Here is a 26,816-nt window from a genome sequence, read left to right as displayed (position 1 = left end):
ATTCTTTTGCTCACCACAAATAGAATTCTGAAGGTAAACTTGATGAGGGTGTGGCAACATCATTGCCAAGACTGGCCAGTGTGGTCCCAAAAGATGAGGGCTAGCTGTGCCCCCACAGCTCTAGCAGAGGTCTTCTCTGTCCACTGTAAGCCTCCCTACCAAAATCTCACCAAGCAGCCAGCTCACCTTGGTTCTGAACCATAGAGCCTGACTACCTTGTCTCCCGCCCTCAGAAAGTATACCATAACCATCCTGGAAGGAACTGGTGGTCCACACAGGCTTTCCTGTGCACGCCTGGCCTCCTGGTACATGCCATTCCAAGGCGCTGAGGTCTTCTCTGTCCTTGGGTCTCCAGATTGACTATCCCTATTCCCAGTATGTTTGCTGGAAAGGTTTAACCACTCACTCAGTCACAAATGTGGAATCTCTGCCCCTAGTTGGCCAAGGCTGCCCAGAATCTAGGTCAATGGTGAAATTCCAGCTTCAGGGGCATTGAAGGCCCTTCTAGACAATGGAACGGCAGAGCCCTGGCCAACATTCAAGTGGAGGGAGTCTTCCTCTTACCATGTGGGTTTCTCCTCGACTCTCGCCTCTGTTTCCTGAAAGTGACCTTCCGTGCCTACCAGCCCATGAATGTGGCCCGCATGTTCCCATCTAAGCTGAAACACATTTTGAATAGGATATTTTGATATCCATAAGCTAGGAAGTCCCCTCAGGCCCATCAGCCACATCAAGGGCCATTAGATTGAGCATGAAGACACAGGGAAGCAGTACAGGACTCCTACCATGAAGTTGGCACCTCACTAAAGACAGGCCCCAAGCTGCTACTGTTGAAAGAGGTCAGAGGTGCATGTGGGCAGCTCAGCTGTCCTCAGACTCCTTCACCTCTGGCTCTGTGCCCCCTGTTTTCCAGCTAACAATGCCCAGCCCGATGCCAGAGTACCTCAACGTACACTACATCTGCGAGTCTGCGTCCCGCCTGCTCTTCCTCTCCATGCACTGGGCCAGGTCAATCCCAGCTTTTCAGGCACTTGGGTGAGTGTTTTCTTGGCATATGTCCTTATAAGGGGAGGAGCATGCCACACCTCTGCTAGAAATGGCCTGGAGAACTTATGAGAGCCGCCTCAGTTTGTTCTTAAGACTTTTTTCAAGATTTCCCCCTCCCCAAATTTCTTAATACAGCAAGTAGCCAGTAGCAAGGGACCCTGTCATCAGTGTGCAGAGTTCCTCAGACATTTATGGAACCTCCCACCTGTGCCACAGACTCAATGCTAGGAGCTGGAGCTGGGGAAGACCAGCAGGCAAGGGTGAGCCCCCAACCCTGTGCTGTTTACAGTGTGACCCACAGACAGAGCCACACCAGCAGCTGTGTCCAGGCCTTTGAGGAATGTGACTCTACTATGCACTCAAGAGTGCTGGGTTACCTTCTCACACACACACCTGACCGCACTGACCAGTCCCGTGAGTGGTACTGCACCTGGGGTCCTCTCTGCAGCTTGCTTGCTTATTCATGCATGTCTGAGTCATGTTGTCCACCTGAATGCCAGCGGCAGCGCTGCCCAAGTGCTAAGTGCTGTACAGCCTGTGTGTGCAGCAGTGTGCCCGGCAGCTGCCTCACAGCCAGCTGAAAGATAACCACTCATATAAACATAGGCATGCGGTGAGAGGTAATGCACATTGCAGAGAAATCTTTCTTCAGTAACACATAGAAAACTCCAGAATGGAAGGCCAGATTGTTCTGTGGTTTATAGCACTGACTTGCCAGCTGTGTTACCTTGTGCGAGTCATTTCCCCTCAGAGTCTTGTTTCCTTACAGTGGGACTTTCATACAGGCCTTAAGGTCCATGAGGTCTTACTGAGTGTGTGGCACTTAGGGCCTGGCCTCACCTACCTCAGTGGAAGGTGGTGGGGTGTTGTGGTTCACATCCTGAGCAGTAACTAGGAATGTCACAGTCTTCCTCCACTGAAGGAAAGAGACAGGATTGGCTCCTTGTGGAAAATTGGACAAGCAGGGCCCACTGAGCAAGCATTATAGGTTTATTATTCATGGCAAGCATGGTCTGCCGCTTGCTGGCATCTGGAATAGCTGGTGTGAATTCAGGCATCCCCATTGTTATTAGTACTATAGTGGATAACCAAGTTGATTTTTTTTTTTGTTTTGTTTTTAAGATATAGTTTATTTATTTGAAAGGCAGTGTTACATAGAGAAAAGGGAGACACAGAAAGAAACATCTTAAATCTACTGGTTCCTTCCCCAAATAGCCACAACAGCCAAAACTGGGAGAGCCCAAAGCCAGAAGCTTCCAGGTCTCCCCTGTGGGTGCAGGGGCCCAAGGACTTGGCCATCCTCCACTGCTTTCCCAATCATATCAGCAGGGAACTAGATAGGAACTGGAGCCACCAGACTCAAACAGTGCCCATATGGAGGATGTTGGCATCCCAGGCAGCAGTTAATCCACTATGCTACAGTGCTGGCCCCATAGCCAGGATTTTCTTTTTAAGTTTGAAGTTCAAAAGTGATGTGCTGGGGTAGCAACGCGGCATAGCAGGCTAATCCACATCCCATGTGAGTGACAGTTCATGTCCCAGCTGCTCCATTTCTAGTCCCTCTCCCTGCTGATGACCTGGGGCAGCACAGAGGTTGGCTGAAGTCTGCCTGCATCCACATGGGAGACCCAGAGAATGCTGGTTGCCAGCTTCCGACTGGCTCAGCTCTGGCTGTTGCAGCCATTTGGGAAGTGAATCAGCAGATGTAGGATCTTGATCTTTCTTTCTCTCTTTCTCCCTCTCTCTGTTTCTCTGTCTCTCCCCCTCTCTGTTAACTCTTTCAAGTTTAAAAAAAAAAAAAGAAAAGTACAGTAAACACCATATCACTTAAAAAAAAAGTTTAAAAACATGGTGTTCCCACTGTCCCAAATGTATTTTTTTCTATATCATCTGGAACCCTCCCCTGTTTCTTAGCCAACTTAGAATTTTCTACCGTGTTTAAAGTGCTGTCAGATCTCACAAGTTAATGTTCAGCATAGGATCCCAAAACACGAGGTACAAATCTGAGGTGGATGGCCATGGCACAATGCCACAGAGCTGGTTCCATTGCCTTCCGGTGGCTGGGCCATCCTTGAGATGACCAGGGCGGTGCACAGCCTTGTCAGCAGTGTTTCCAGCCTCCCGATGTGTCAAGGTACAGGAAGGGATGGATGCTGCATCTGGGACTAAGAGCAGGTGGATTGCAGCAAGCTAGCCCTGCCGGCTGACTGGAGAAACTACCCAGGGCAGGGCTTCAAGCCGACTCAGCTGGACACTTGCCCCCTCCGTCGGTCCCAGATCCAGCTGCAGAGCAGGGTCTGCTCCTGTGTGCTGGAGTGACAGACTGTGCTTCTGCCCTTCAGTATCCACTCACCTGCTGTCCTCTGATCCCTGCCACTTCTCATGACTCAGGCCGAGGACCTGAGACACAGATCTCCTGGGCCAGAGCCCAGCCACGAGTGCTGAGGACTTGGAAGACTGTAGGAAATGATGGTGTCCCAAACTAAGTAAAGAAGCTGCTTTAAGAGAGTAATTTATTATCAGACAGCCTTTTGTTAAAGCATTCATGGAGTTGATAATTTTGGGAATAACAACCCTGGACATTCTAGAGACCTTGAACAAACACTAGCTGGATGTCCTTGGTGGGGAACGCTGGAGCTTAGTGCCTGTGTACTGGAGAAGTGCATCACGTAGCCACACTCAGCCTTCTTTCTCTGTCCCCAGGCAGGACTGTAACACCAGCCTAGTGCGGGCCTGCTGGAACGAACTATTCACCCTGGGCCTGGCCCAGTGTGCCCAGGTCATGAGCCTCTCCACCATCCTGGCCGCCATTGTCAATCACCTGCAGAACAGCATCCAGGAAGGTAGGGCCTGGAGCATGGGGTGAGCTGTGTTGGTCCAGTCTGTTGTTGTGCAGTAAAGCCCAGTCCTTGGCTAGAGACCCAAGTCAAAGACACTTCTGAGCCAGGCTGCCTCCCTAGGCATGCAGGCTGGTCTCAGTGTCCCACCAGATCTGTCATTTGAAGAAAGCTGAACTGTTGACTCATGGGCCCATTCCCAATCCAAGTATTTGAGTTTCTGTCAGACTGTCTAGTTTCATACAGTAAATATAAACAAGAAGAAAAAAAAAAAGTCCTGCTTCCTAATGGGTTCTCAGCATTTTCAGAATTAGCAGTTTCTGTTTCCATGTGTAATAGTTTACAGATCCCCACTTCATGAAGTAAGGACTGTATCTCCTTCTGTCTTTCTCTAACTCTTTCAAAAACAAAAACAAAAACAAAAGTTTTCCCAGCCCAGAGGCCTTTGTGATGTCAGATTGTGTGTCAAGGATGGCTTCAGGCATATTTTTTTTCTAGGTTTTATTTACTTATTTTATTTGAAAGGCAGATTTACAAAGAGGCAGAGAGAAAGCTCTTCTGTCCACTGGTTTACTTTCCAAATGGCTACAATGGCCAGAGCTAAGCGGATCCGAAGCCAGCAGTTTCTTCTGGGTCTCCCACGCGGGTACAGGGGCCCAGGGCTTTGGGCTGATCTCCACTGCTTTCCCAGGCCACAAGCAGGGAGCTGGGTGAAGTAGAACAGCCAGAACACAAACCGGTGCCCACATGGGATGCTGGCACTTACAGGTAGCAGATTAGCCATCGTGTCAGCCCCCAGATAAATTAAAAAGAAGAGAAAAAACTAATCATTCACTTGCCATCTTACAAGAATTCATGTAAATTTGTGTAAGATTTGTTTTTATTTTACAGTGATAACAAAGGAGGGAAAGCGCTATCTGCCAGTTCACTCCGCAGGTGCCACAGCACTGAGGCTGAGCCGGGCAAAGCTCAGCGTGGTCTCCTACATAGGTGTTCGGCACCCAAGTACTTGCACCATCATGTTGCTTTTCCAGGCACATTAGCAAGAAGTTGGATTAGAAGTGGAATAGCTGTGGCTCAAACCAGCGTTCTAATATGGGCTGCGGGCTTCACAAAGCAGTGTAGTTTGATGCGCACAGCATACCTGGGCCATAGTGCCTGCCACTCATATGTGAGTCTTTAGCAAAAAATTAGAAGAATCAATAATGTATACCTATAAGGCAGAGAGAATGACTACTCTAAGGGTTAATTATCAAGTAGAATTTTGGTGCCCATTGCTACTTCATCAGCCTGGAAATTAGATTCTTGTTTAATTAAAAAGTGAAATCTTGCACTTCTTACTCTCTCAGGCCTCGCAAAGAAGCTGGTTGTATAACTGATACCTGCCTTTTTCAAAGGATCTGTGATGTTGCTTTCTAGATAAACTTTCTGGCGACCGGATAAAGCAGGTCATGGAGCACATCTGGAAGCTGCAGGAGTTCTGTAACAGCATGGCGAAGCTGGATATAGACGGCTATGAGTACGCATACCTTAAAGCTATAGTTCTCTTTAGTCCCGGTAAGATATGCGGTGGGGACTCGTGACACTTTTTCTCCTGTGGCTACTGATTTATCTGAGCGTAAACATGTCAAGGATAGAGCCCTGGCAGACTGTATATGACCTGGAGTTCTCCTGAGAAGTGCTTTGTTCCCTAATGTAACTATGTAGATTCTCATAAACCTTGGCTCTGTAGTCCCTGAAGAACACCAGTGCCTGGTGATGGCATGGACTGACTGAACCATCAGCCAAATTATGCCACACAAGAGAGCACACCCCCATCCAGGGGCCTTTTTTCTTCCCTTTGGTTGGTTGGGTTTAGCTCTTTGCCCACTCCCAAGTTCTGTTAGGATAGACTCCAGTCTGCACAGTTCCCCAGTCTGCGTGTGGAGGAGCCACAGTCACTGCAGGTTGTACGAAAAGCACTGCTTGTCGGAGGTGGACAGGAAGCAGCCAGGCCTTCTGGGGGAAAAGAAAGGACAGTAGGGCTGAGCTCGCTTGCTCATCCACCCTGGTCCTTCTCTGGAAGCTTCTAGGGAGGGCACGTGTGCTCACCCTTGACCTTGACCGGGTTGATACAGCTTGACCTTTCCCATCCTCCCTAATCCTACTTATGAGTAACAAAATGGCTAATAGAAAGGTGGGAGACATGTAACTGAATAGCTAAGAAGTTTTTTAAGAAATGGCTTCTAATTGCACACAGTAGCCTTAAAAGGTGTGTTTTACGGAGCAGTAGGAAGCCACAGGCCCAGAACAGCCCAGAGGGGTTGCACAGGTTGGGGTAGCCACTCCGAGTCGAGCCCCTTCCCTGAAGCCTTCAGGCCTTGGTAGCAAACAGGAGAAGCCTACTAACAGTGACATCTCAACTAGCTCAGTCTTGGCTTTTTTTTTTAAAGATTGCTTTATTTGAAAGAATTCCATAAAGAGAGAGGCAGATCCTCCATCTATTGAGCTTGAGGGCTTGAGTTCTAAGAAGTTTGATTTTTTTTTTTAATCATGAAGTCTGCAGATGAGACTATGTGAACACAGAGGGGAAATTGGGGGGTACTTTCTATTTCAGATCATCCAGGTTTGACCAGCACAAGCCAAATTGAAAAATTCCAAGAGAAGGCACAGATGGAGTTGCAGGACTATGTTCAGAAAACCTACTCGGAAGACACCTACCGGTGAGGCACATGAGCACATGCTTTGGCTTGGAGCAGGAAGAAGTGTGGCTAGAGCAGCCATGTCCTAAAACTTGTGTTGGCCTTCCCGTTGCTCCTGGCCTCTAGCGCCTCCCGTGGGTCACACTAGAGTCCCGCAGTTGGATAAAATGTGCAAGCGTCAGGCCGGACGGGCAGGACTGCCAGGTCGCCCAGTGTTCCTGTGATCCTGGGCGAGCTTCCTGGCTGCTGCTCCTCCACTTGCAGGGTTGTGGAGTCGATGTCGTGTGGTCTCTTCAGGGCTGATGCTCTAAGGCTTGCGTACCTATGGAAAATCTCTTGTCCAGAATAATTTGAGAGGTGTGCCCCTCTGCTCAGTTACTCTGAGCCCAGAGAAGGCCTGGCGAGTTGTGTTCAGGATGCACTGGCACACATTTCCCCCCAAAGGTAGATGATCTTGCTCCCTTCCCATGACCACTTGTGACCCTTTGAAAGCAACAGCTTTCTATTTCCCTTCTCTTTTGTCCCTTAAAAATATATGTTGGGGCAGACATGCCAATCCAGGAAGACACACGGTCCCACCTCCCCACCATGTCTTCTGCACAGACCACAGTAGGAGCAGAGCACCTCGGGCTCCCTCTACCTCTCCGAGAGGGGATTTGCCCTGAGACGGGGTGACCAGCTCTCTGATGCTGAGACAGTTGCCAAGCACCTGCCTGGTGTGAGACAGTTCACCTGTTTCAGCACACCTCTGTAGTCCAAGTTCAGTTCCTGTCGAGTAGGCCCTGTTGCCACTGGACTAGCAGCCCTCATGGCAAATGTAGGATAATCCAACCCCGAAATGGGAATATCACACCCAGACTGCACATATATGTAACTAGGTCTGTCAGCAAGTTGCTCTCTGCAGAAGTTGCAGGCCTAATCCCCAAGTTCCCATGGCCAAAACGTGACTGGGACTGGCCCTGTGAGCTGCTTGGCAGAACGACAGCACGCGCTAGGGAGAAGTCCTGTCCAGAAATAACTTCTACTAACTTTATATTTGCAAAAATTTCTTGTGTAATGGGGACCGTAAAATATGACAGGATTTACAACCTCTTGCTCTGTACCCTGAGGGGGCTCACACTTCCCTGCCAGTGGAAAGGTAGGTGGCTGCATGATGGGCCAACCTGTCCCAGTGTCAGTTCCTGGTTGGGTAACGGCCTGCTCACAGGACACACTCTGGATGCAGTGTCTGGTGGAGCTCCCCACCCCCTGGGCAAGGGCATGGAGTACCCTCTCACCAGGATTTCCCCAGAATTAACCCTTTCTCCTATAGAATGCTGAATGAACACTTGAAATCAGAGCTCTGCAGCCAAGGTTTCAGTGTCTGTATTTAGTGATTAGCAGTGTTTGAAATGAAGACGCTGTGCTTCAATGAATTTCCAAAATTTCTTCTTCTTGGTGGGTGAAAGACTTTGTTTAAAACATTGAAGAGAATGTTTTATAATGCCCATGTCTTATACCCTTTGTATATTTTTTCTCATGATAAATTCCTGGAAGAAGAAAAAGAGGGGGCTGGAAAGTGACTGTTGTGCTCAGTACTGCCCAGCGCAGACAGGGCCTGGGAGCTGGCACTGGGCTGAGGCTCCTGTTGTCTAACGCCGTTCCCTCTTGCAGATTGGCCCGGATTCTCGTCCGCCTGCCAGCACTCAGGCTCATGAGCTCCAACATAACAGAAGAACTTTTTTTTACTGGTCTCATTGGCAATGTTTCAATAGACAGCATAATCCCCTATATCCTCAAGATGGAGACCGCGGAATACAACGGCCAGATCACGGGAGCCGGCCTCTAGTGCAGCCCCAGCCTGCCACCAGGAGGTAATGCCATGCAGACATTCCCCGTGCTGGCCATCCCCCACCTGGTGTCCCCAGTTGACCACAACTAAGACTCGTACGACCCCTCCCTGACCCCAGACGACCGTGACTAAGACTTATAGGACCCTCCCTGCCTTGGAGACGTTCTCATGCCTTTGGATGAAGCAGACTTTGGAACAATCTTTTAAAAACTCAATTTGTATTTAGGAATTCTCAAAGGGCAAAAAAACAAAAATGAAGTTTTATAATGTCAGATTAGTATTAAAGAAAACTAAAAGAAACTAAGAGAACAGTATGTCTGTAAATATATTAAAAATGTCCTTGGAGCTAATAGCTACTAATTACCAGGGTAACAATATTAGCACTTTCTGAGCACTTCTTATCCATGTTAGCAGCATCTTGCCTGTGGGCAGGGCAAGTGGAGACTGTATGTTAGTGTTTTGCTGAAATGCTAAGGATTCTGTGAGAACTCCGAGGGTACAGGAGACAATCATTTCTGTGTAAGAGAAGGCAGCATGATTCCTAAGTGTATGCACACATCAGTGATGTTGGGCTCAATTCCTGTGACTGAGAAGGTGACTGGCATCATGTATTGCGGGGGAGTAGCACTAGTACAGGTGGGGCACCCAAACTGGAAGCTCCCCACTGTGGAGCTGGCACTTGCGGCACTTGCCACAGCCCCTGACCTGTCTAGGACTGGTGCGTGTGGGCTCCACCACAGCCTGAACTTTCTCCCTGTGGCTGCCTTCTGGGATGAGACTGCCAGACAAGGCCTGCAGCGCCTCCATGTCCATGGCAGGTGGCATCTGAGCAGAAAGCCTAAGTAGGCATTCTGAACCCTCAACAGCACTTCTGACAGGACAGGTGGCTCCGTGCTGTCCAGCCGGAAGGACATGGCCTCCTTCCCGCCCCGAAGGTTTCTGTTCTTGATGAAGGGCTCAAACCCCTGCAACCATTCAGAGCTGGGGTCTGGCCTAGGACTGTGCCACAGCAGAAGGCGAAGGTAAACAGGTTTCAGGATTTTTCTTTCCCCTGTTGACCTTAAATATTTTACAATGTCTCCAGACTCCATCTCCCTCCCGGCAATTGTCACAGCCTTTTGGCACACTGCACACTTTGGCTCCCCAATGTGTGCCCGCCTATGACCCGGGCATTTTACATGATGGATACAGAGCAGCAGGCTGCCCATTCCTTAAAAAGCCAGTCCCATGCCCAAGATGCTCATTTTGCCCAGACACAGACAGTGACCGTAAAGCACAGGAACGGCCCCTGAGCGCTCTGGATATAGATAAGCATTGGGTTTTCCATTTGAGAAAGTGACATGCAAAGACTCTGCTGAGTGAGTGCACTGTTTGCTTCTTAAGAAGGCCAGATTCAGAACCTGTATCAGTGTAAAGCTAAAGGTGCACTGCTCAACCTGTTGATTGTATGGTATGCAAAAAGGTATCAGTTCTGTCCCCTGCCTCATGGGCACTCAGCTATGGGCAGGACGGATGCTGCCAAGGGCTCAAGGCAGAATAGTGTTTTCTCCTATGTGGGCAGCACTCTGGCAGTCGCTGTTACAGACAGCGAACTGGGCAGTATCTGCAACATAAGGCCAGAATTTAACCACAGTTTATAGTTAATGTATTGAACACAAGTACTGCAGAGTGGGAGAGGTCATTAGAAATAGAGGGTTTTATTCTGCCAGTTGCAGTCGTTTGTTGTCCAAGACAGTAGCGGTTTCATTCCTGCTGGTGAGGGGCTGTGGTTTAGAGGGTGTCTAAACCTGCACAGAGAGGGGGCCTCCTTCAACTTTGATTTTTGAGCATGTGCATGTTGGCCTTGTCATAGTTCCTGGAAATGCGTGTTTCACAGCTTTCAGAGCCCAGCACGCTCAGCAGCAGGACCTGGAGGCCTGCAGCCACTCAGCACCCAGGCTCAGTTTGGGGAAAGAAGCACCTCGCCTTGGGCACGCCCGGCCCAGGATTGGTTCTGCCTTGCAGTTGCTGATTCTAACCTTGGCCTGCTTCTGCTGTCCCTTGGCTGAGGGTGGCTGACTCCAGAGCAGTGGCAGCGGGCTTTGTACTCCATTGGCTTCTCCACCTTGAAGTGACCTTGTTTTAAGGATCACATTTACAAAACCTGAATGCTTGCCTCAGATCCATCCCATCTCCTGTCAACCTGCTTCAGAAAAGCCAAACTAACCAATGAAGAGAGAACCGACAAGGCGTTTTCCCCACGTTAGTTGAATGAGACCCAGTCATGGCCACCAAGTTCTGGGCTGTTGCGCTGTGTGAGCCCACTGATGCTGCTCCAGCAGTGAGGAGAGCACGCGGGCTCAGGGGAAGCAGACGCTGCTGTCATGTTCTGGTTATGTGAGCTCTTTCCCAGAGGAATCTCGGATAAGGTTAAGTGGTTACATGTTGGAATTTGTGGAGATCACTGGTAGGAGCATAAAACAAAGACTTAGAAAAAGACCAGATTATTTAAGCAAGTAATATTTTTTAAGTCACTCCTGGAAAATGTTTTTAAAGAAGTAGTGTTAACTATCCTTGTCCTTTGAAAGTTCTCTGTGGAATCTGGAAGACTACATTCCTTATTGCCTGCTTTTTGCCGTGGGCTCTGGCTCAGGTCGCTGGGCTTCGGTGTTTGATTGCAGGTGTAGTCGTTTGCTGTATGTTACGTGCTTGCCCTCCAAAGGGCCTGCGTGCTAGCAGGGCAGTGTTACAAGCCAGGCCACCACTGTGGTGACCAAGCTAGCTGTGTGTGCTTCCGCCTGGAGCAGCAACAGCCTCACAGCGTGACACATGGACTTGACTCTTGAGTCTGGCCCTTCCCCTCTTGGGATGGGCACTTCCTACAGAGCAGCCCCACGCCCAGCCCACCCTTGCTGGCAGTTCATATCCAGTTTCTAGGGTCCTGACCTCACAGGAGCCCAGAAACTATGGGATTGTGGGTACACTCTGTCCTCTAAACCCAGGCCACAGCAGGTGTCACTGTGTGACATCCCTCTCCCAGGGAGGCCCCTGGGAATGTCTCGGCCTGCACAGCGTGCACCCACAGGCTGCCTTTGCCCAGCTCCCACTGTGTAGATGGTATGACTCTGAAAACATCCTAGCTTTGATTGATGCAGATTTCTGAAGCCAACTCGTGGAAACAGGGTTCTGGACTCCCTCATTGTGTGCCTCTGCCAGTGTGCCCTGCACATGGCCATCCCTGGGCCCGTCGGCAACATTGTGGGTGTACAGGTGTGCAGGCCTGTGTGACGGACTGAATGTATGCGTGTCTGTCTCCCCTGTGCAGTGTGTATATAGTCTGTGTGTACATAAGTGTATATGATGTATACAGCCATGTAGCCACCTCGCCAACTTTGCTTAGGTCTAAAGAGTTCATGGTAGTTGCTAAAGGGAAGCAGATGGTGTGAAAGGTCCCTCAGCAGGAAGCACTGCCGATGGTTTCCTAAACTGCTTCCCTTTGAGTGAGCCTGGCTGGGAGGGCCATGAAATCAGAATCCATTCTGCGTAAGGAAAATTCTAGACAGAAGTTCTGACAGGATGCCATTCTTGTATTTTCTCGAGGTTCAGACAAGGGCCAGGAAGTTTGGAAGTTTTTCCTAAAGCCCAAATCTAAGTGAGGACTCTTGGTCTACTTCCTGCATGCCTCTGGCCCAGCTGGAAGGAAGCTGCAGTGAGAGCCAGCACCTTGCCCAGTACGGCAGCTCTTCTGTGGGGTCCAGGGTCACAGCATGGCCTTGGCAGCAGTCCCTGTGCCCGCTCAAGACCAGGGCATTGTCCTGTGACCCATCTCCCATCTCTGATGCCGGCTGAAAAACCAACGATCCACCCAGTATTCATTTTAAATAAGCATGAGTGTTGACGGCTAAGACTTGTGGGGCGCATAGCTGCAAGTTTTAAATTGTCTAGCTGCAGGCATGCGATTGAAACCCACAGATTTCACTCCTTTCTGTAAATGGTTGAAATTGTCTCAGTACAAATTGTTATTTTTGTGCCCTTCAAACTACAGATGCCAGACTTTCCCTATCCAGCTCTTTCCTGATGAATTTTAACCCTTGATGAGGCTTTAAACTGAGACATGGCACTCAGGAGTTAGGGCTGTGGCTGGAACGTGGAGAGTCCACCCGCGGAATCACTGGCGAACAGCAAGCACTCGCGTAATCCACAGGTCACTCACGTCCTCCTTATACCAAGCTCCCGGCCGTCTGAGAGCACGTCCTGAGACCAGAGTCCTCAGTGCCTTCTGTGCCCTGGGCCGTCAGCCCTCCACTCTCCCACCTGGACGCTGAGAGAAGCTGCTCCCTGGCCTCCCCCTGCCGTGACTGGGCGAGCGTCCTCATGCCATTGCCCGTCGTGACAATCACACTGCTCAGAGCGGCTCTCCAGGTCAAACACTGAGGGAGGCGTGGTCTCCACAGGAAACCTTTCCCACATTTCTTTTGGGGCTATTTATCTTAACAGCAATCAGAAAAAGTAAAGGAATGTCATGTTTTATCCCAGCTGTACATGTTTAAGAAGCCAGTAACTTTGGTATCTCAGTATTTATACATAAAACAGAAAACAATACTCCACACTCATCAGTTGACAGACTGTGTTAATGTTTGGCTAATTTTCAGTAGATTTTTACATTAAAAACAAGCTTTTCTTAGCATTTTTTCAACAACCATCACATTCATGGACTTCAATGCTGCCGCCACGTAAAACACAAGTGCTGAAATATTTTTCTACAGTTCCTTGTCTCCCAATTAACTTGTAACCAGTGTTCAACTAGTTTTATAATGGGAAAACTGCACATTTTTCATAGTGCCGACCATAGTTTTTATCTGTAGTGTGGATTCCTCCTTTAAAAGGTAGCTGTGAGTTACCGGCCCTTTTAAAATTGGGGTTTTAGGTTTTCTTGGGACCGTTTCTGCAACCTCTGCCCTTCACAATATGAATGCCATTACATTCTAATTCCAGGTTTAAAACCTGTCAAAAGCTGTAGCTTTACACAGCGTTCTTCCCTGTGAAATCAGCTTTGTTATGTGATGGCATTTTAAAATGGCATGTACTTTTTAAGCTGAATTTTATATCTAATCAGTGTCTTCAGTCCTGAAGAAGATTTGCATTGTCATGTTTGTATATAGAGAATTGCAGTGCATGAATTAGCTTTATGCATTTTATTAAATGCTGTCTCTGTGGCATTGTGTGGCTTACTCCTCCCACCTGCGTGAGGTTTACCATTAAAGTGACTGAAAGACTAACGTGCCCCTTGCTCATTTCTCCCCAGGACAGCAGAGCTGCAGCGTGGCAGCTCCTGTCTGCAGCTCTGCCTCACGCCTTAGCAGGAGGGCCACAGCCTTCTGGTGCTCCTGCCCTGGCAGATACCACTAGTGGAACCACGAGCAGGATGAGCTCCACCCAGCAGGGCAGCACCTTGGTCTGCAGCTCAGGAAGCTTCCGGACAGGGTACAGGTGGGCTGTGGGACCCTGGGATCCAGGCCTGAGACCAGCAGACTCGGGGTGGCTGCGCCCCTGGGAGAAGCTCTCAAGTTGCTCAAGCTGGGAAGGTCTTAGTGCACTGCCACCTGCGCTCTCCTGCTCCAGCTGGACTTCAAGTCCCCAACCTCGCCCAGAACCCAGAACCCATCAGCAGAAGTTTGGGGAGCACATGGCATTTGTGAGGAACAGGCCGATTCTAACACACTCATAGTAATCTTTTCTCCTATTTATGTACATTTCAAGCCTGTTTTTCATCACAACTAAACAGGAAGAGATAGAAATTTAAGGTGGTGTTGCCTTGGAAATTTTATCTGCCATGAGGAAGGCTGGCACAGCAGGATCTGTCAACAGCCCATCACACCCATGCCAAGCCTCACACCCAAGTCTTCCATTCCTGCTGGGGTGATGGACACCTACCTAGACTGAGGCGGGGGAGTCGCCCCCACCAGGAAGGGGTACTCTTAGGGGTCACCTTAGCTATGGGGACCAAGATGGTAGCAGTGAGGACCAAGGAGCATAGGGCAAAGAAGCGATCAGCTGGGTAGGCGTGCAGGAGTTATGTGGGCAGTTAACAGGCAGAGCAGCCCCGCAGCCCCACAGACCCTAGCCGGGCTCACATACCCCTGCCTCCCCCAGAACCCCATAAACCCTCACCCTTGAACATGAAACCACTGTCAACCAGAACTTCAGCATCCATGTGACAGGCTCCAAATCCACCTCGTCTCCACAGTTAGAGCACCACAGTTCCCATCGTGGCACTGCCAGCTGTCTGTCCCCACTAAAGAGAAGGCACCAGATAAGAACCCAGAGCTTGAGCACCCCGTCCCAGGCCACAGCACCCTGTCATTCCTGCCGCCCCTTCCTGATCCTGTAACCACTGTGCACGATGCTCCCCCCGCCCAAGTCCAGCCTCCCTAGCAGAGCTTAGTTACGCCGGCCCTGTGGGTTCTGCTGCTTTCGGAGAGCTGAAGGCAAAGAACAAGAGACAGTGCGACAGTAACGTCACTAACCTCTCCCAAGTCTCCGTCTCCAGGGCACAAGGTGGCCGCAGGCACACACCTGAGCTCCCAGCCAGTGACCCCCCTTGCCACCAAGAAGGCTGGCACCGGCAGTATGAAAGGTCCACATGGCACCAGGAGTCGCCTTCAGGTTCTGCACCCAGTGACCTCAAGGGAGGACTGGCCACACTGCCTGCTCGAGCCACCCAACATGGCAGCCCTTGGACTCTAAAGGAAGAAGCGCAGGCTGCAGAGCCATGGCCTGTACCTTCCCTGGCCAGCCTCTGGCCACACCACTGACTGACGTGGCCAGTCAGCAGCTCAGCTCCAGACACTCGCCTCATTCTGTAACAGAACCTTTTATTGCAAAAAGGTTTCCAGCAAGTTCGAGAGAACCTGGGGCCATAAGAATCCCATTCCACCTGCCATTCCGCTAAGGTCAGAGCCGCCACTCCAGGCAGAGGGGCCCTGGCCTCAGTCCTGGGCACTGGCCTTCAGAGCAGCTTTGTACTTCCCTGTCATCTCCTTGGGTAATGGAACCAGGCCTGGGCAGGGCACCTGCCCTTCCACCTCACACATGCACTCCCGCAGGCAGTACTTCCGGGGGCCAAAGTTGGCTGGGTGAGAGAGCTGCTTTTTCTCCTGCTCCTCTTTCTTGAGGGTTTCCCTGGCAAAGGGCAGAGACAGCACCAAGCATGAGCAGCAGGGTGAGGGCCAGTGGGCAGAGCCAGGGAGACCTGGATCTTGAGCCTTCTAACCCTTCTACTCCAGGAGCCTCTACCCCAGCCTCCCCGTCCCCACCACCACACACATTCCCGAGACTAGGAGGAAGGCCTGTACAACAAGGGGGAAGGGCACTGGGAAGCATCTGCCTGCTGCCTGGCCTACACAAGAACAGCCCAGTTAATGGGGACAACAGGCCCCTGGAAATGCTCCCCAGGGTTCCCCAAGGGTACTTCTGGGCTTCCTTCCCTTTCTCCCCTCATGGGAGGCATAGGGGACGATCCACGTGGGGGTGGGGGGCAGGGTAGACGTCTGCACATCCCAAGAAAAGCAGCACAGAGTCCCCAAGAGAGAAGCACTCTGGCCTCCCGCCAGTACCCCTCTCCCCCTGCACTGCCAGGGGCGCTCAGGCTGTGAGGCTGTGGGGAGGGCGGCCAAGCCAGAGCGGAGGCAAGGCAACGGCCAAGGCTGTTCGCACCCACAGCCTGTACAGGCCCAGCCCAGTGTGGGTCCCCTCCAGGGTCACCCAGGCAACTCACTCGCTCTTCCCCAAGATCCTTCGGATGTGTGCCATAATTTCCTTATTGCTCTTGGTTTCCACGTCCACCAGGACCTGCTCCCCAGAATCTGGAAACAGACAAGGAACAGGCTGCTCAGTGCACACCCGCAGACTGCATAGGGATGCAAGAGCAAAACACAACAGGACCCCTGAGCAGCCCTATCTCCTCCTCCGCCATGGAAGAACTGAAGCTTAGAAAACTTATAAAGGCATGTACAATTCTTAAGATTAAATTTTTAAAGATTTATTACTTTTATTGGAAAGTCAGATTTAGAGACAGAAGGGGCGAAGAAAGATATTCCATCCGCTGGTTCACTCCCCAGTGACTGCGCCAGGAGTTTCTTCAAAGCCAATCAAAGCTGGCAGCTTCTTCCAGGTCTCCTGCACATGACTGCACAACCCAAAAACTGAGGCCATTTGCTGCTGCTTTCCCAGTCACCGCAGTGAAACAGCCAGGATACAACCCAGCACCAGCACAAATGGGATGCTGGCACCACAGGGCAGGGGAACAGCATGCTGCACCACTGTGTTTGCCCCAAAACCATGTGTGATCTTACCAGAAAGAACTTAAATCCATAGATAGCCTCCGCACTAAGCATCCCCCCACAACTGATCTGGAAAAACAATGCATTTCCCATCAGCCTCACAAACATAAACCGACCCTCAAATTGATCAGAAACACAAGGGACCCGAAATAGCCATAATGATTTTCTAAAGGAGAGCCAGAGGAGAGAAAGCCCTTTGACCCTTTAGTTCACCCCTGCAATGGCTGCACTGGCCAAAGCCAAGAGCCTGAAACTCAACCCTGGTCTCCCACATGGATGCAGGACAAGGACCAGTCACTGTCTGCTGCTCTTGCACGCTATTAGGAACTGGAAACTTCTATACTCAATAGGACACCAGCCTGCAGACACACCCATCTGACCTCAGTGGAGAGGCCGACACACCCCAGTGAAGACAGGTGTAGGGACAAGCTGTGCTCCACATGCAAGAAGCAAAACACTCTGCCCGGGCCTGGCAGCGTGGCCTAGCAGCTAAAGTCCTTGCCTTGAACACGCCGAGATCCCATATGGGCGCCAGTTCTATTCCCAGCTGCTCCATTTCCATCCAGCTCCCTGCTTGTGGCCTGAGAAAGCAGAGTAGGACGGCCCAAAGCCTTGGGACCCTGCACCCACGTGGGAGACCTGGAGGAAGTTCCTGGCTCTGGATCTGCACAGCACCAGCTGTTGTAGTCACTTGGGGAGTGAATCATCGGACAGAAGACCTTCCTCTCTGTCTCTCTTCTCTGTATATCTGACTTTACAATAAAAATAAACCTTTAAAAAATAAACACTCTACCCTGCAGCACAAAAGAAAGACCTGACGACCCCAGAGACCTCAACAGAAGAGGTGAAGTGTCTGTAAACCTCCACTTAGGCAAACCTAAGGGAAAATCAGCGCTCTACCTAAGCATCTTCACACACATTTAAAACAACCCATGAAAAATCCAAAGTTGGGCCTGACACAATGGCTCAGTGGCTAAATCCTCACCTTGCACACACTGGGATCCCATTGGGTGTCTGTTCATGTACTGGCTGTTCCACTTCCCATCCAGCTCCCTGCTTGTGGCCTGGCAAAGCAGTCAAGGACGGCCCAAAGCCCTGGGACCCTGCACCCGCGTGGGAGACCTGGGGGCGGCTCCAGGCTTCGCATTGGCCACTTGGGAAGGGAACAAAAAGAGGATGGAGGATCTTTGTCTCTCCTGGTCACTGTATATCTAACCTTCTGCATTTCCATTGAAAATAAACCTTTTTAAAAAAAGAAACTCATACCCTTCAGATCAAATGTAACTGGCCAAAAAGCATATGACACAGCACCACGAGTCTGGTGCTGGGTAAGGCACTCCCTTCTCAGAGTGCTCTGGGGCAAGTCCTGGCTGGGCTCTGGGGTCCACCTTCCTGCCACTGCACACCCCAGGAGACAACAGGTGATGGCTCAGGTCTTTGGGTCGCTGCTACCAGATCCAGACGAAGCTGCAGGCACTGGAGGTCAGGGACAGCACATGAGAGTTCTGTCCCAATAAAGACAGAAAGACTTGGAGGAAACAAAGTGAAGCTTCACTGAGGGGGCCAATATTGTGGCCCAGCCCAGCCAGCTGCCACCTACAAAGCCAGCACGCCCCAGCTACTCTGCTTCCCATCCAGCTCCTTGCTAACATGCCTGAGAAAAGTGCAGGCCCCCTCCACCCACATGGGACACCCAGTTCCAGGGTCCTGGCTTCCCCTTGGCCCAATCTCAGTCACCTGGCCATTTGAGAGTGAACCAGCAAATGAAAGACCTCTCAGTGTCTCTCTTGCTTTCTTTAGAGCATTGCCTATCAAGTAAATAAAACAACAACAAGAAATCTTCAATGAGAAAAGCCTACAGAGGGCCTGGTGGCATGGCCTAGCAGCTAAAGTCCTCGCCTTGAATGCGCTGGGATCCCATATGGATGCCGGTTCTAGTCCCGGCAGCTCCACTTCCCATCCAGCTCTCTGCTTATGGCCTGGGAAAGCAGTCGAGGACGGCCCAAAGCCTTGGGACCCTGCACCCGCATGAGAGACCCGGAAGAAGTTCCTGGTTTCTGGCTTCGGATCGGCTCAGCACCAGCCGTTGTGGTCACTTGGGGAGTGAATCATCGGATGGAAGATCTTCCTCTCTGTCTCTCTCGTCCTCTCTGTGTATCTGGCTTTCCAATAAATAAAAATCTTAAAAAAAAGAAAAGAAAAGCCCACAGAATGGCTCAGATTTCAGACTTGGGGAAGACAGGGTGACAGTACCCGAAGGAACCTGGGAAAGACCTACAGATGTGACCACAGCTAAGGATCCTGAGATGGGTGGATCACTCAGCACCACCCCGCCCGCCGGTTTTGCCACACGGAACGGCTGCGCTGCTTGTGGCAGAGAGCGAGGTCCAGAAACGGCCCCGCCCCCGCAGCCTTCCCGGAGGAGGGCAGAGCCGACCAGACTTCCGCCCACGGGAACCAAAGCCAGTGCACCTGCGCTGGGTGAAGCACCAAGCACACACCCAGCAGCACAGCCAACCCCGCCTGCTCACCAGGGCACTGCTGGGTGAGGATGGGGGCCATGAGAACCACTCTGCAGGTGGCAGTGTCAGCAACACCACTATTACAGTTTCTCAAACTAGTAAGTGCCGGGCTAAGGCGCCCCTGTCCCCCCTTGCCTCCACTCGCTGTGACCTCACAAGAACCCTCCCCCAGGCCACTGAAGCCTTCCTTCACTGCGGCTTTCTTCTGCACAGTCAAAAGCCAGACAAGCCCTTCAGCAGCCATGCAGGCACCACTTGCTTGGACTTCTAAGTGACCCCAAAATTCATGTGCTAGTGACTTAATCATCAACTCATAAGCTGGCTGTTTAGAGGGAATTAGAATTTAGAATTAGTCTTTGGGGATTAGAATTTAGTGTGGCCCTGAGCGTGTAGCCCCCACAGCAGCATCTGGGGCCCAAAGCAAGAGGAAGGGAGTCACAGCCAGCGGCTGGTCGTCCACTGCCCCCACCAGGCCTTCAGGAGGGGGAGGATAAACGTGGGGTCTCCCAAGCTCCTTCGCCTGTGGTACTGGGGCAGCCAACAGCTCCTCAGATTGGGTCACGGGCCAGGGCTGCCCACCCAGACCACAGCTGGCCAGCATCCTCACAGCTGCCATTGGCTCTCTGTTCCCACAGCGCCTCCCCACCTGTCAGACCCGGGCTTGCCCCGCCTCCACCCCTTCATCATTCCTATTTCAGCATTGCCCACAAGGCCAGCTCCTCAGAGGGCAGCGCAAAAACGGGACAAGCAAAAATGAGTTGGCAATAGGCGATGGGGCCACGGGTGAACCTGAGGGAATGGGGGCACCTCGGCACCACCATGAGTGACATGGTACTGGCTCGCCAGCAGCCGCTCAGAAGCCTGACAAGGCACCCTGGCAGGGGGTGGAAGGGGGAAGATTAGGCACTAAGGAATATTATGACTCAGGCAGAACAAGGACCAGGCCTGCGACACGGCATTGCATTATGGGTGGGAATCATACCAATAAAATTCATTTTCTTAAAACTCAAACAGGGTCTGGCATTGTGGCTCAGTAGGTTAAGCCACCAGCTACAACGCCAGAATTCAGTACAGGTGCCACTTCAAAACCCAGCTGCTCCTCTTCTGATCCATCTCCCTGCTAATGGGAAAGCAGCAGAAGGCAGCCCAAGTGCCAGGACCCACAGAGAAGAAAAGGAAGCTGCTCCTGGCACAGCCCCGCCATCATGACTACCTGCGGAGTGAATCAGCGGATGGAAGAGTCTGCCACTTTCTTTTTCCCTGTGTACTTTTGCCTTTCAAATAAATCAAGCTGTTAAAAAATATCCACATAAACCATCACCAATGGCATGACCTGCCCTGCCCCACCAGCCTGGCTCTGCCACTGTCCTGCCCGGCCCACATCTCCTCAGCCCCCAGGAGACACACAGCAGAGCACCTCCCAGGGACACTTCGCTGTGGCCCCTTACACGGGGACCTGTGCACAGGATGATGGGGCAGACAGTGGGGCCATCACTTGTGAACAAGGGGAAGCACATGGAACAGACACACACCCAGAGGCTGTGCCAGGGTCAAAACCAAGAGGAAGTAGCACCCAGACAAGTCCCAAGGAGGTCTCGGGGCCCAGGCACCAGCATTGGCAGCCCCAGCACCAATGTGGAGGCCATCGCCCAGAGAAGAGCAGTGCAGAGTCCAAGAGGCAGACAGGGTCTGTGGCGCCCCGCTCCTGGGGGAGGGTGCCTGCATGAGGGCCCAGAGCACCCAGTGCTGCAGGCGTGTTGGGTGTTGGGTCAGCCGAGGAGCCGAGCCAAGCCCCAGGTCCACGCCGAGAGACTGGGACCCCGTGCCAGGGGAAGCTCCCTGGGGAGCAGGTATGAGGCGATCTGCTGGCCCAGCACCAGTCACTGAACTCGGAGGAAGATTCCCAGAGGCCCCGGCAGCATCACACCCTGGCAGCCGACCTGGCGGCTCCCGCAGACACGCACGGCCAGTGCCAGACTGGCCACCGGGGACCGAGCACTCCTACAGGGCCGGTGCCCGCCGCCACTGGTGCCAGGTGGAGCCCACAAGGCACTGCCCTCTGCCCTGGCAGGAGGACCACACCAGAGAGCACCTCATCACCACAGGCAGGGCCAGGGCAGCCCAGGCTACCCCAACTCCTGTTCCCTGTGCGTAACTGGGCCTGCACAGAACACCACACGCCTGAGGCTGGCTTCCTGTGCATCTGTGGCAATCCAGAACCTCAGGTGGCACAGATCTGCGAGGGAGACAGCCCCCACGGCGCCATGTGAGGCAGGGGGAGGGCCGAGGCCACACCTGGGCCAGCCCAGCGTGCCCAGCCCGAGGACGCTGAGGGACACGAGTGGCAACAGAGGGGCCTGCACCCTCACTCACCCAGGTAGAAGCGCAGGAAGGGCGACGGCGTCATGTTCTTGAACATCATGATCTGCACCCAGGGGTTTCGGTACTGGATCTGGGGAACGTTGAAAAACACAAACTTCCTGCAGAGCAGAGAAACGAGCCTTCAGGAACAGGGCTACCCTCAGATGGCGGGCACGACCCCAGAAAATCCAGGGTTTCAGGAGCCCCTGAGGAGGCCAGGAGAAGCCACAGGCCAGGTCAGCACCTCCTGGGTGCTGGGACCCCAGCTGTCATGTGCGCTCTCTGCTGGAGCTGGTGCTTGGGGCCACCAGCAGAAACCGGAACCAACACCCAAACGGATGTCAGCTCTGCGGGCAGCAGCTTAATCCCCTGCACCCCAAGGACAAGCAGAGTTTTGGTGGTGCCGACTAAGCATTTACACACATTGGCCTTCAGAGCTCTCAGCCCCCAGGGTGGGGAACTCCCCGCAGGGCTCCAGCAGCATGGCTTCTAAGGCAAAAGGGGCAAGTCAGCTCCCACGGCCTTCCGGGATGCATGGGCCCTGACCTTGGGGTAGGCACGGCAGCTTGGCTGCGCCCCAGCCGGCAGGCTCCATCTGCAGGCTCCCCGCCTCACTCTCCCTCGCTCCTGCAGGCCTGGGCTCTCCCTGTCCCTGGGCGGCCGCCTTTTCCCACCGCTGCCCTGGCTCTGCTAAGCAGTCTTTAGTTAAAGGCTCCGCCAACGCACCCTTGTTTGCAGCACGAGGCTGGGTCTCGGGGCCGGCAGGTGTGCTGGCTCGTGGGCCACAGGTGGCTGCTGTATGCCTCCTGATCACTGCAGGAAGGTGGCAGCCATGCAAGACTAAATCTGCCAGAACGGTTCAAAACCATGGGAGGATAGAAAGTCTCAGATGTCCACAGCTGAAAACCATCAAGGACAACGAGCCCTGCAGGGCCCGGCACTGAGCAAGCGACACCAGCGCTCACATTCAACAAGGGATCTGCCCAGAGGCAGCACCCACTCCCCGGGGAAATCGGGGTTGGTGACCTCCCACCCGGAGGTCACCAGGTGTCCCTGCCTCGCTGCTCGCACCGCACCCCGCCATGGGCCCCGGTCCTCCCCGCTGGGACACCCCGCCCGGAGCCGGGGCCAGGGGGCTGCGGGGTCCTCCTCCGCCACGCCGCAGCGCACAGACGAGCGGTCCCCGTCCCGCACCCGCCGTCCGGGCCCTCGGCCGTGGAGCGCGTGGAACAGCCGCACCCGCCGCGGCCTCCCCGGGGCGCCCACTGACCTGGCGCCCTCGCCCAGCGCCCCGTGCGTGTTGTAATTCACCGTCATGACCTTCACCGAGTCCTTGAACACCACGTCGCCCTGGCCCAGGTACTGCAGGGTGCGGCGAACGGGGAAGCGGCCCTTCATGGGCATGGCGGCGGGGGAAGCCGGCCGCGAGCCGGGCCGAGGCGGACACGCGGACCGCGGCCGACGGGCGCCCAGGCCGACCTCGCGTCGCCTCTCCCGGCAGGCCTCGCGCGCGCCGCGGGGCAGCCTGGGACTTGTGGTCCCGGCGGGCCGACGCAGGCACACCCACCTGCTGGAGTCCCGCAAGTCAGTCAGTCACTCGCACACGGGAAGCTATTTCAAAGGTTTCTAGGTGCAGACACAGCTCGGTATCTCTCCCAGCTTTGCAGTTCCAAAATGAGCACTTTCAAAAGCGAACCGACTTGCTAAAGGGAAGGAAAAAAACCGCTTTCGGATCCTACTTTAGCTGCTCACAAACAGGCGGTGGAGAAGATGTACCCTGAAGAACTCTGGTCACTTTAAGAAACTTTTATTTCTCCAAGCTGGAATGATTTTCCAGGTACAGAATACTAAGTTGGCGAGGTGTTTGTGCTTTGGGCTTTTTTTTTGTACTTTGTTTTTTAAAAACCCTAGCATTTGGGCCCAGTGGCGTGGCCTAGCAGCTAAGTCCTTGCCTTGAACGTGCCGGGATCCCATACGGGTGCTGGTTCTAATCCCGGCAGCCCCACTTCCCATCCAGGTCCCTGCTTGTTGCCTGGGAAAGCAGTCGAGGACGGCCCAAAGCCTTGGGACCCTGCACCCACATTGGAGACTCAGAAGAGGCTCTGGGCTCCTGGCTTCGGATCGGTGCAGCACCAGCCATTGTGGCCACTTGGGGAGTGAATCATCGGATGGAAGGTCTTCCTCTGTCTCTCGTCCGCTCTGTATATGAGTTTCTAACAAAAATAATAAAAATAAATCTTAAAAAAAAAAAAAAGAGCACTTTCAGCAGTGACCCACACCTGCAGCTCGGGCAGTTTAACCGCCATCTTCCCGTTTCTCCATGACTGATTGAATGTCTATATTTCAGTGGCCATGTTCCCCTCGGCTATGTAACTTTTCCTTTTTTTTTTTTTCCTAAGCTTTTTTCCATCTTCTATGCCATCTGAGATACAGGGGTGTAGATCTGGGAGACTGAATGAAGGCCACAGATAACCTATGATGTGGGTCTAATTGGCCACTAGCAAGCCGAAGTACGGGACTCGAACCTGCCTGTGCAAGTGCTCAGGGCTCCACAGCCTTACCAGTAAGGCAGGGAGGGACCAGAAAGGGGAACCGTGGATGGGGCAGCTGCCCACCAGCAAGTCAGCTCTTCTAAGAAAGCAGGAACTTAAAAAAAAAAAAAAAGACTGCCAAAGAATAAGATGAGGAAGCTGCCAGGGAGAAGGGGAACCTCCAGAGAATCCTTCCGCGGGGCTGGCCCAGGCCAGCATTCCATGTTTCCTTATCTCTACTTGACCGTTTCCCTTCAGATCTGACAGTTTTGGGTTCAAATATTTCCTCTTCGTCTGGTGTTTCTCCTGCTGAAAGCCTGCCTGCACACACTCTGCGTTGGGGGACTGTCCGAGCTCCCGCATGGTGTGTGCTTTGCCCTTTGCATTTCTCAGCACTTCCGTCTCCCGCATCACTGGCTGTGTCCGGCCTAGCCAGGAACCCACGCAGGCATTCTCCCTTTGTCACGCTGCCTGCATCTCCAGCATTTCCTTGAGATTCTTTTCCAGTTTCCTCATCTGCTTGCATTATTGAGCTTTTCTAGCAATGTTTTTACCATTTGAACAACAACACGCCCGTTGTGTTTCACATTTCCTGGTAACTCCGGCCTCAAGGTCTGATGCTTGCTTTCCCCCGCCTTTTCCCGCCCTTCAGTGTGCTTGCAATTTTCTGTTGGCAATGAGGTGAAGTGAAGTTCACACGAAGTAAAGTTCAGCTTTTTATTTATTTATTTATTTATTTATTGGAAAGGCAGTTATACAGAGAGAAGGAGAGACAGAGAGGAAGATCTTCCACCTGCTGGTTCACTCGCCAAGTGGCTGCAATGGCCAGAGCTAAGCCGATTCAAAGCCAGGAGCCCAGAGCCTCTTCTGAGTCTCCCATGTGGGTGCAGGTTCCCAAGGCTTTGGGCCATCCTTGACTGCTTTCCCAGGCCACAAGCACGAGGCTGGATGGGAAAGGAAGCAGGGCCACTAGGATTAAAACCAGTGGCCATATGGGATCTCGGCGTGTTCAAGGCAAGGACTATAACCATTAGGCTACTCTGCCAGGAGGTGAAATTCAGTTGAATATGAGAGGCAAGTGTTGTGTGTTCCCTAAAGGGTTTTGTCATAGAGAATGCATTGTGTTTCAGTGACCAAGTCCAATCTCCAGGGTCACCATTTAGAGCCCAAGGCTGTGCGTGGACTGTGCACACGCTTGTTCTTTCATTCGCAGCCTCCAGCAGGGACCCTGGTCAGCAGTGAGCATGCCAGCGGCTGCATCCAGGGCTTCAGCTCCAGGCCTTGGGTCCGGTCCGGCTGTGTGAAGCTTGGCTAACCTTTCTTCAGGTTTCAGCATGGCAAACCCAATTATCTGATGGATCCATGAAAACTTACACTTCTCTAGCTTATTCTTGTTGTAAGGACAAAGTGACAAGGTCCATGCTCTTCGTGTGTCTGAGCTGAGACCACAAGGAGAGACCTGAAGCTTTAGGAAGAGTATTGGTTTTTCAAGTCCACGGGAGTGTCTCACACCTGGGCTTCAATACCCAAGTCTTCACTGACTCTGTGACCCAGGCCAGGCTGATCCAGCCAGCACCGGGCCAGGCCACAGGAGCCAGAAGTTTCATCTAGGCCTTCCACATGGGTAACAGTGACCCAAACAAAATAAACCATTTTCTTTCTCTCTGTCTCTCCTTCTCTTTGTATATCTGCCTTTTCAATTAAAAAAATAATCTTTAAAACAAACAAAAGAGGGCACAATAGCCTAGTGGCTAAATTCTCACCTTGCATCTGCCAGAATCCCATATGACCACCAGTTCAGGTCCCAGCTGCTTTAATTCCCATCCAGTTGAGAACACTCAAAGCTTTGGGACCCTGTATCTACATGGGAGACCCAGAGGGGCTCCTGGCTCCTGGCTGCAGATTAGCTCAGCTCCAGACATTGTGGCCACTTGGGGAGAGAACCAGTAGATGGAAGATCTTTTTCTCTGTATCTCCTTCTCTCTGAATATCTGCCTTTCCAATAAAAAAATAATAATAAAACAAATCTTCGAAAAATAAACAACAAAATGAGCCCTTTTCCACTGTTTTCCCCAGGCCATTAGCAGGGAGTTAGATCAGAAAGCAGTGGTAAGAACTCCCATGGGTGCCCAAATGGGGTACCAGCTGTCAACGCATGCCCCTCCATCTGCCAGCTGCTGCTGAATGAGCTGCTCCTGGGCCTGCTCCAATGCAGACAGGAAGGCCTGGGAATGTGGCTCAGTGGCAGGCACAGGCGGTCATGATGGATTAGAAAAGGCTTTCACACTGCACTTGAGTAAAATGGCTCTTTAACCAACACAGCCGGGATACGAGGAAAGGACAATCTCGGGGTCCATCTTTATCCCTTGGTCACTCCAGTGACTGACTTGTTGTCTGGAGCCCTTAATCAACACACAACACAGGAGCTAGGTCTGCCTTCTGATGCTCCAGGGGAGATGTTACAGCTGAATGGCACCTGCAACACAGGTGCACACACACTCAACCACTAATATCTGTTATTTTTTAAAAAAAGCTTCCATACAAGGCCTCAGAGTGCATGCCACTCAGTGACCCTCCAAGGGACAGTCAGACTTCTGGGCGGCCAGCACCATCTGCTGCTTCCAAGACCAGCTGCCCTTCGGGGCCCCTCACTCAACGGCGCCAATGACTAACACGGCACAGGGC

General features: G+C 52.3%; 2 protein-coding genes across 9 annotated transcripts in view; one reads left to right on the top strand and one right to left on the bottom strand.

Annotated features, from left to right (window-relative positions):
* The window catches only part of NR2C2 (nuclear receptor subfamily 2 group C member 2), a 61,446-nt gene extending 47,792 nt beyond the window's left edge, over window positions 1–13,654 (top strand). For all 8 annotated transcript variants that reach the window (XM_040995256.1, XM_040995254.1, XM_040995252.1 and 5 more), the window contains 5 exons: window positions 914–1,035; window positions 3,751–3,890; window positions 5,304–5,441; window positions 6,481–6,586; window positions 8,219–13,654. In XM_040995256.1, the coding sequence (XP_040851190.1) occupies window positions 914–1,035; window positions 3,751–3,890; window positions 5,304–5,441; window positions 6,481–6,586; window positions 8,219–8,393 (681 nt within the window). In that variant the 3' untranslated portion in view covers window positions 8,394–13,654. The remainder of the gene's footprint in view (window positions 1–913; window positions 1,036–3,750; window positions 3,891–5,303; window positions 5,442–6,480; window positions 6,587–8,218) is intronic.
* A 1,587-nt stretch (window positions 13,655–15,241) lies between these two features.
* Window positions 15,242–23,099, bottom strand: MRPS25 (mitochondrial ribosomal protein S25). The gene is made up of 4 exons (XM_040995257.1): window positions 22,871–23,099; window positions 21,613–21,719; window positions 16,153–16,240; window positions 15,242–15,557 (listed from the first exon to the last, which is right to left on the bottom strand). Exons 1-4 carry the CDS (start codon window positions 23,002–23,004, stop codon window positions 15,365–15,367), a joined length of 522 nt encoding a protein of 173 aa, XP_040851191.1. The 5' UTR covers window positions 23,005–23,099; the 3' UTR covers window positions 15,242–15,364.
* Window positions 23,100–26,816: the final 3,717 nt, after the last annotated feature.

The sequence above is a fragment of the Ochotona curzoniae genome, unplaced genomic scaffold, assembly GCF_017591425.1.
Source record: "Ochotona curzoniae isolate NIBS_2020 unplaced genomic scaffold, NIBS_Ocur_1.0 contig_908, whole genome shotgun sequence".
Classification (NCBI taxonomy): domain Eukaryota; kingdom Metazoa; phylum Chordata; class Mammalia; order Lagomorpha; family Ochotonidae; genus Ochotona; species Ochotona curzoniae.
Note: the sequence above shows the minus strand (reverse complement) of the source record. Positions and strands in the feature narration are given on the sequence as shown.

Excerpts from the sequence above, each read along its gene's own strand:
- MRPS25 (XM_040995257.1), bottom strand. The coding sequence starts at position 23,004 with ATGCCCATGAAGGGCCGCTTCCCCGTTCGCCGCACCCTGCAGTACCTG. Across the intron at positions 21,720-22,870 it reads GCGCTGGGCGAGGGCGCCAG|GAAGTTTGTGTTTTTCAACG; the intron begins GTCAGTGGGCGC and ends TCTGCTCTGCAG. Across the intron at positions 16,241-21,612 it reads CTTCCTGCGCTTCTACCTGG|ATTCTGGGGAGCAGGTCCTG; the intron begins GTGAGTGAGGGT and ends GTCTGTTTCCAG.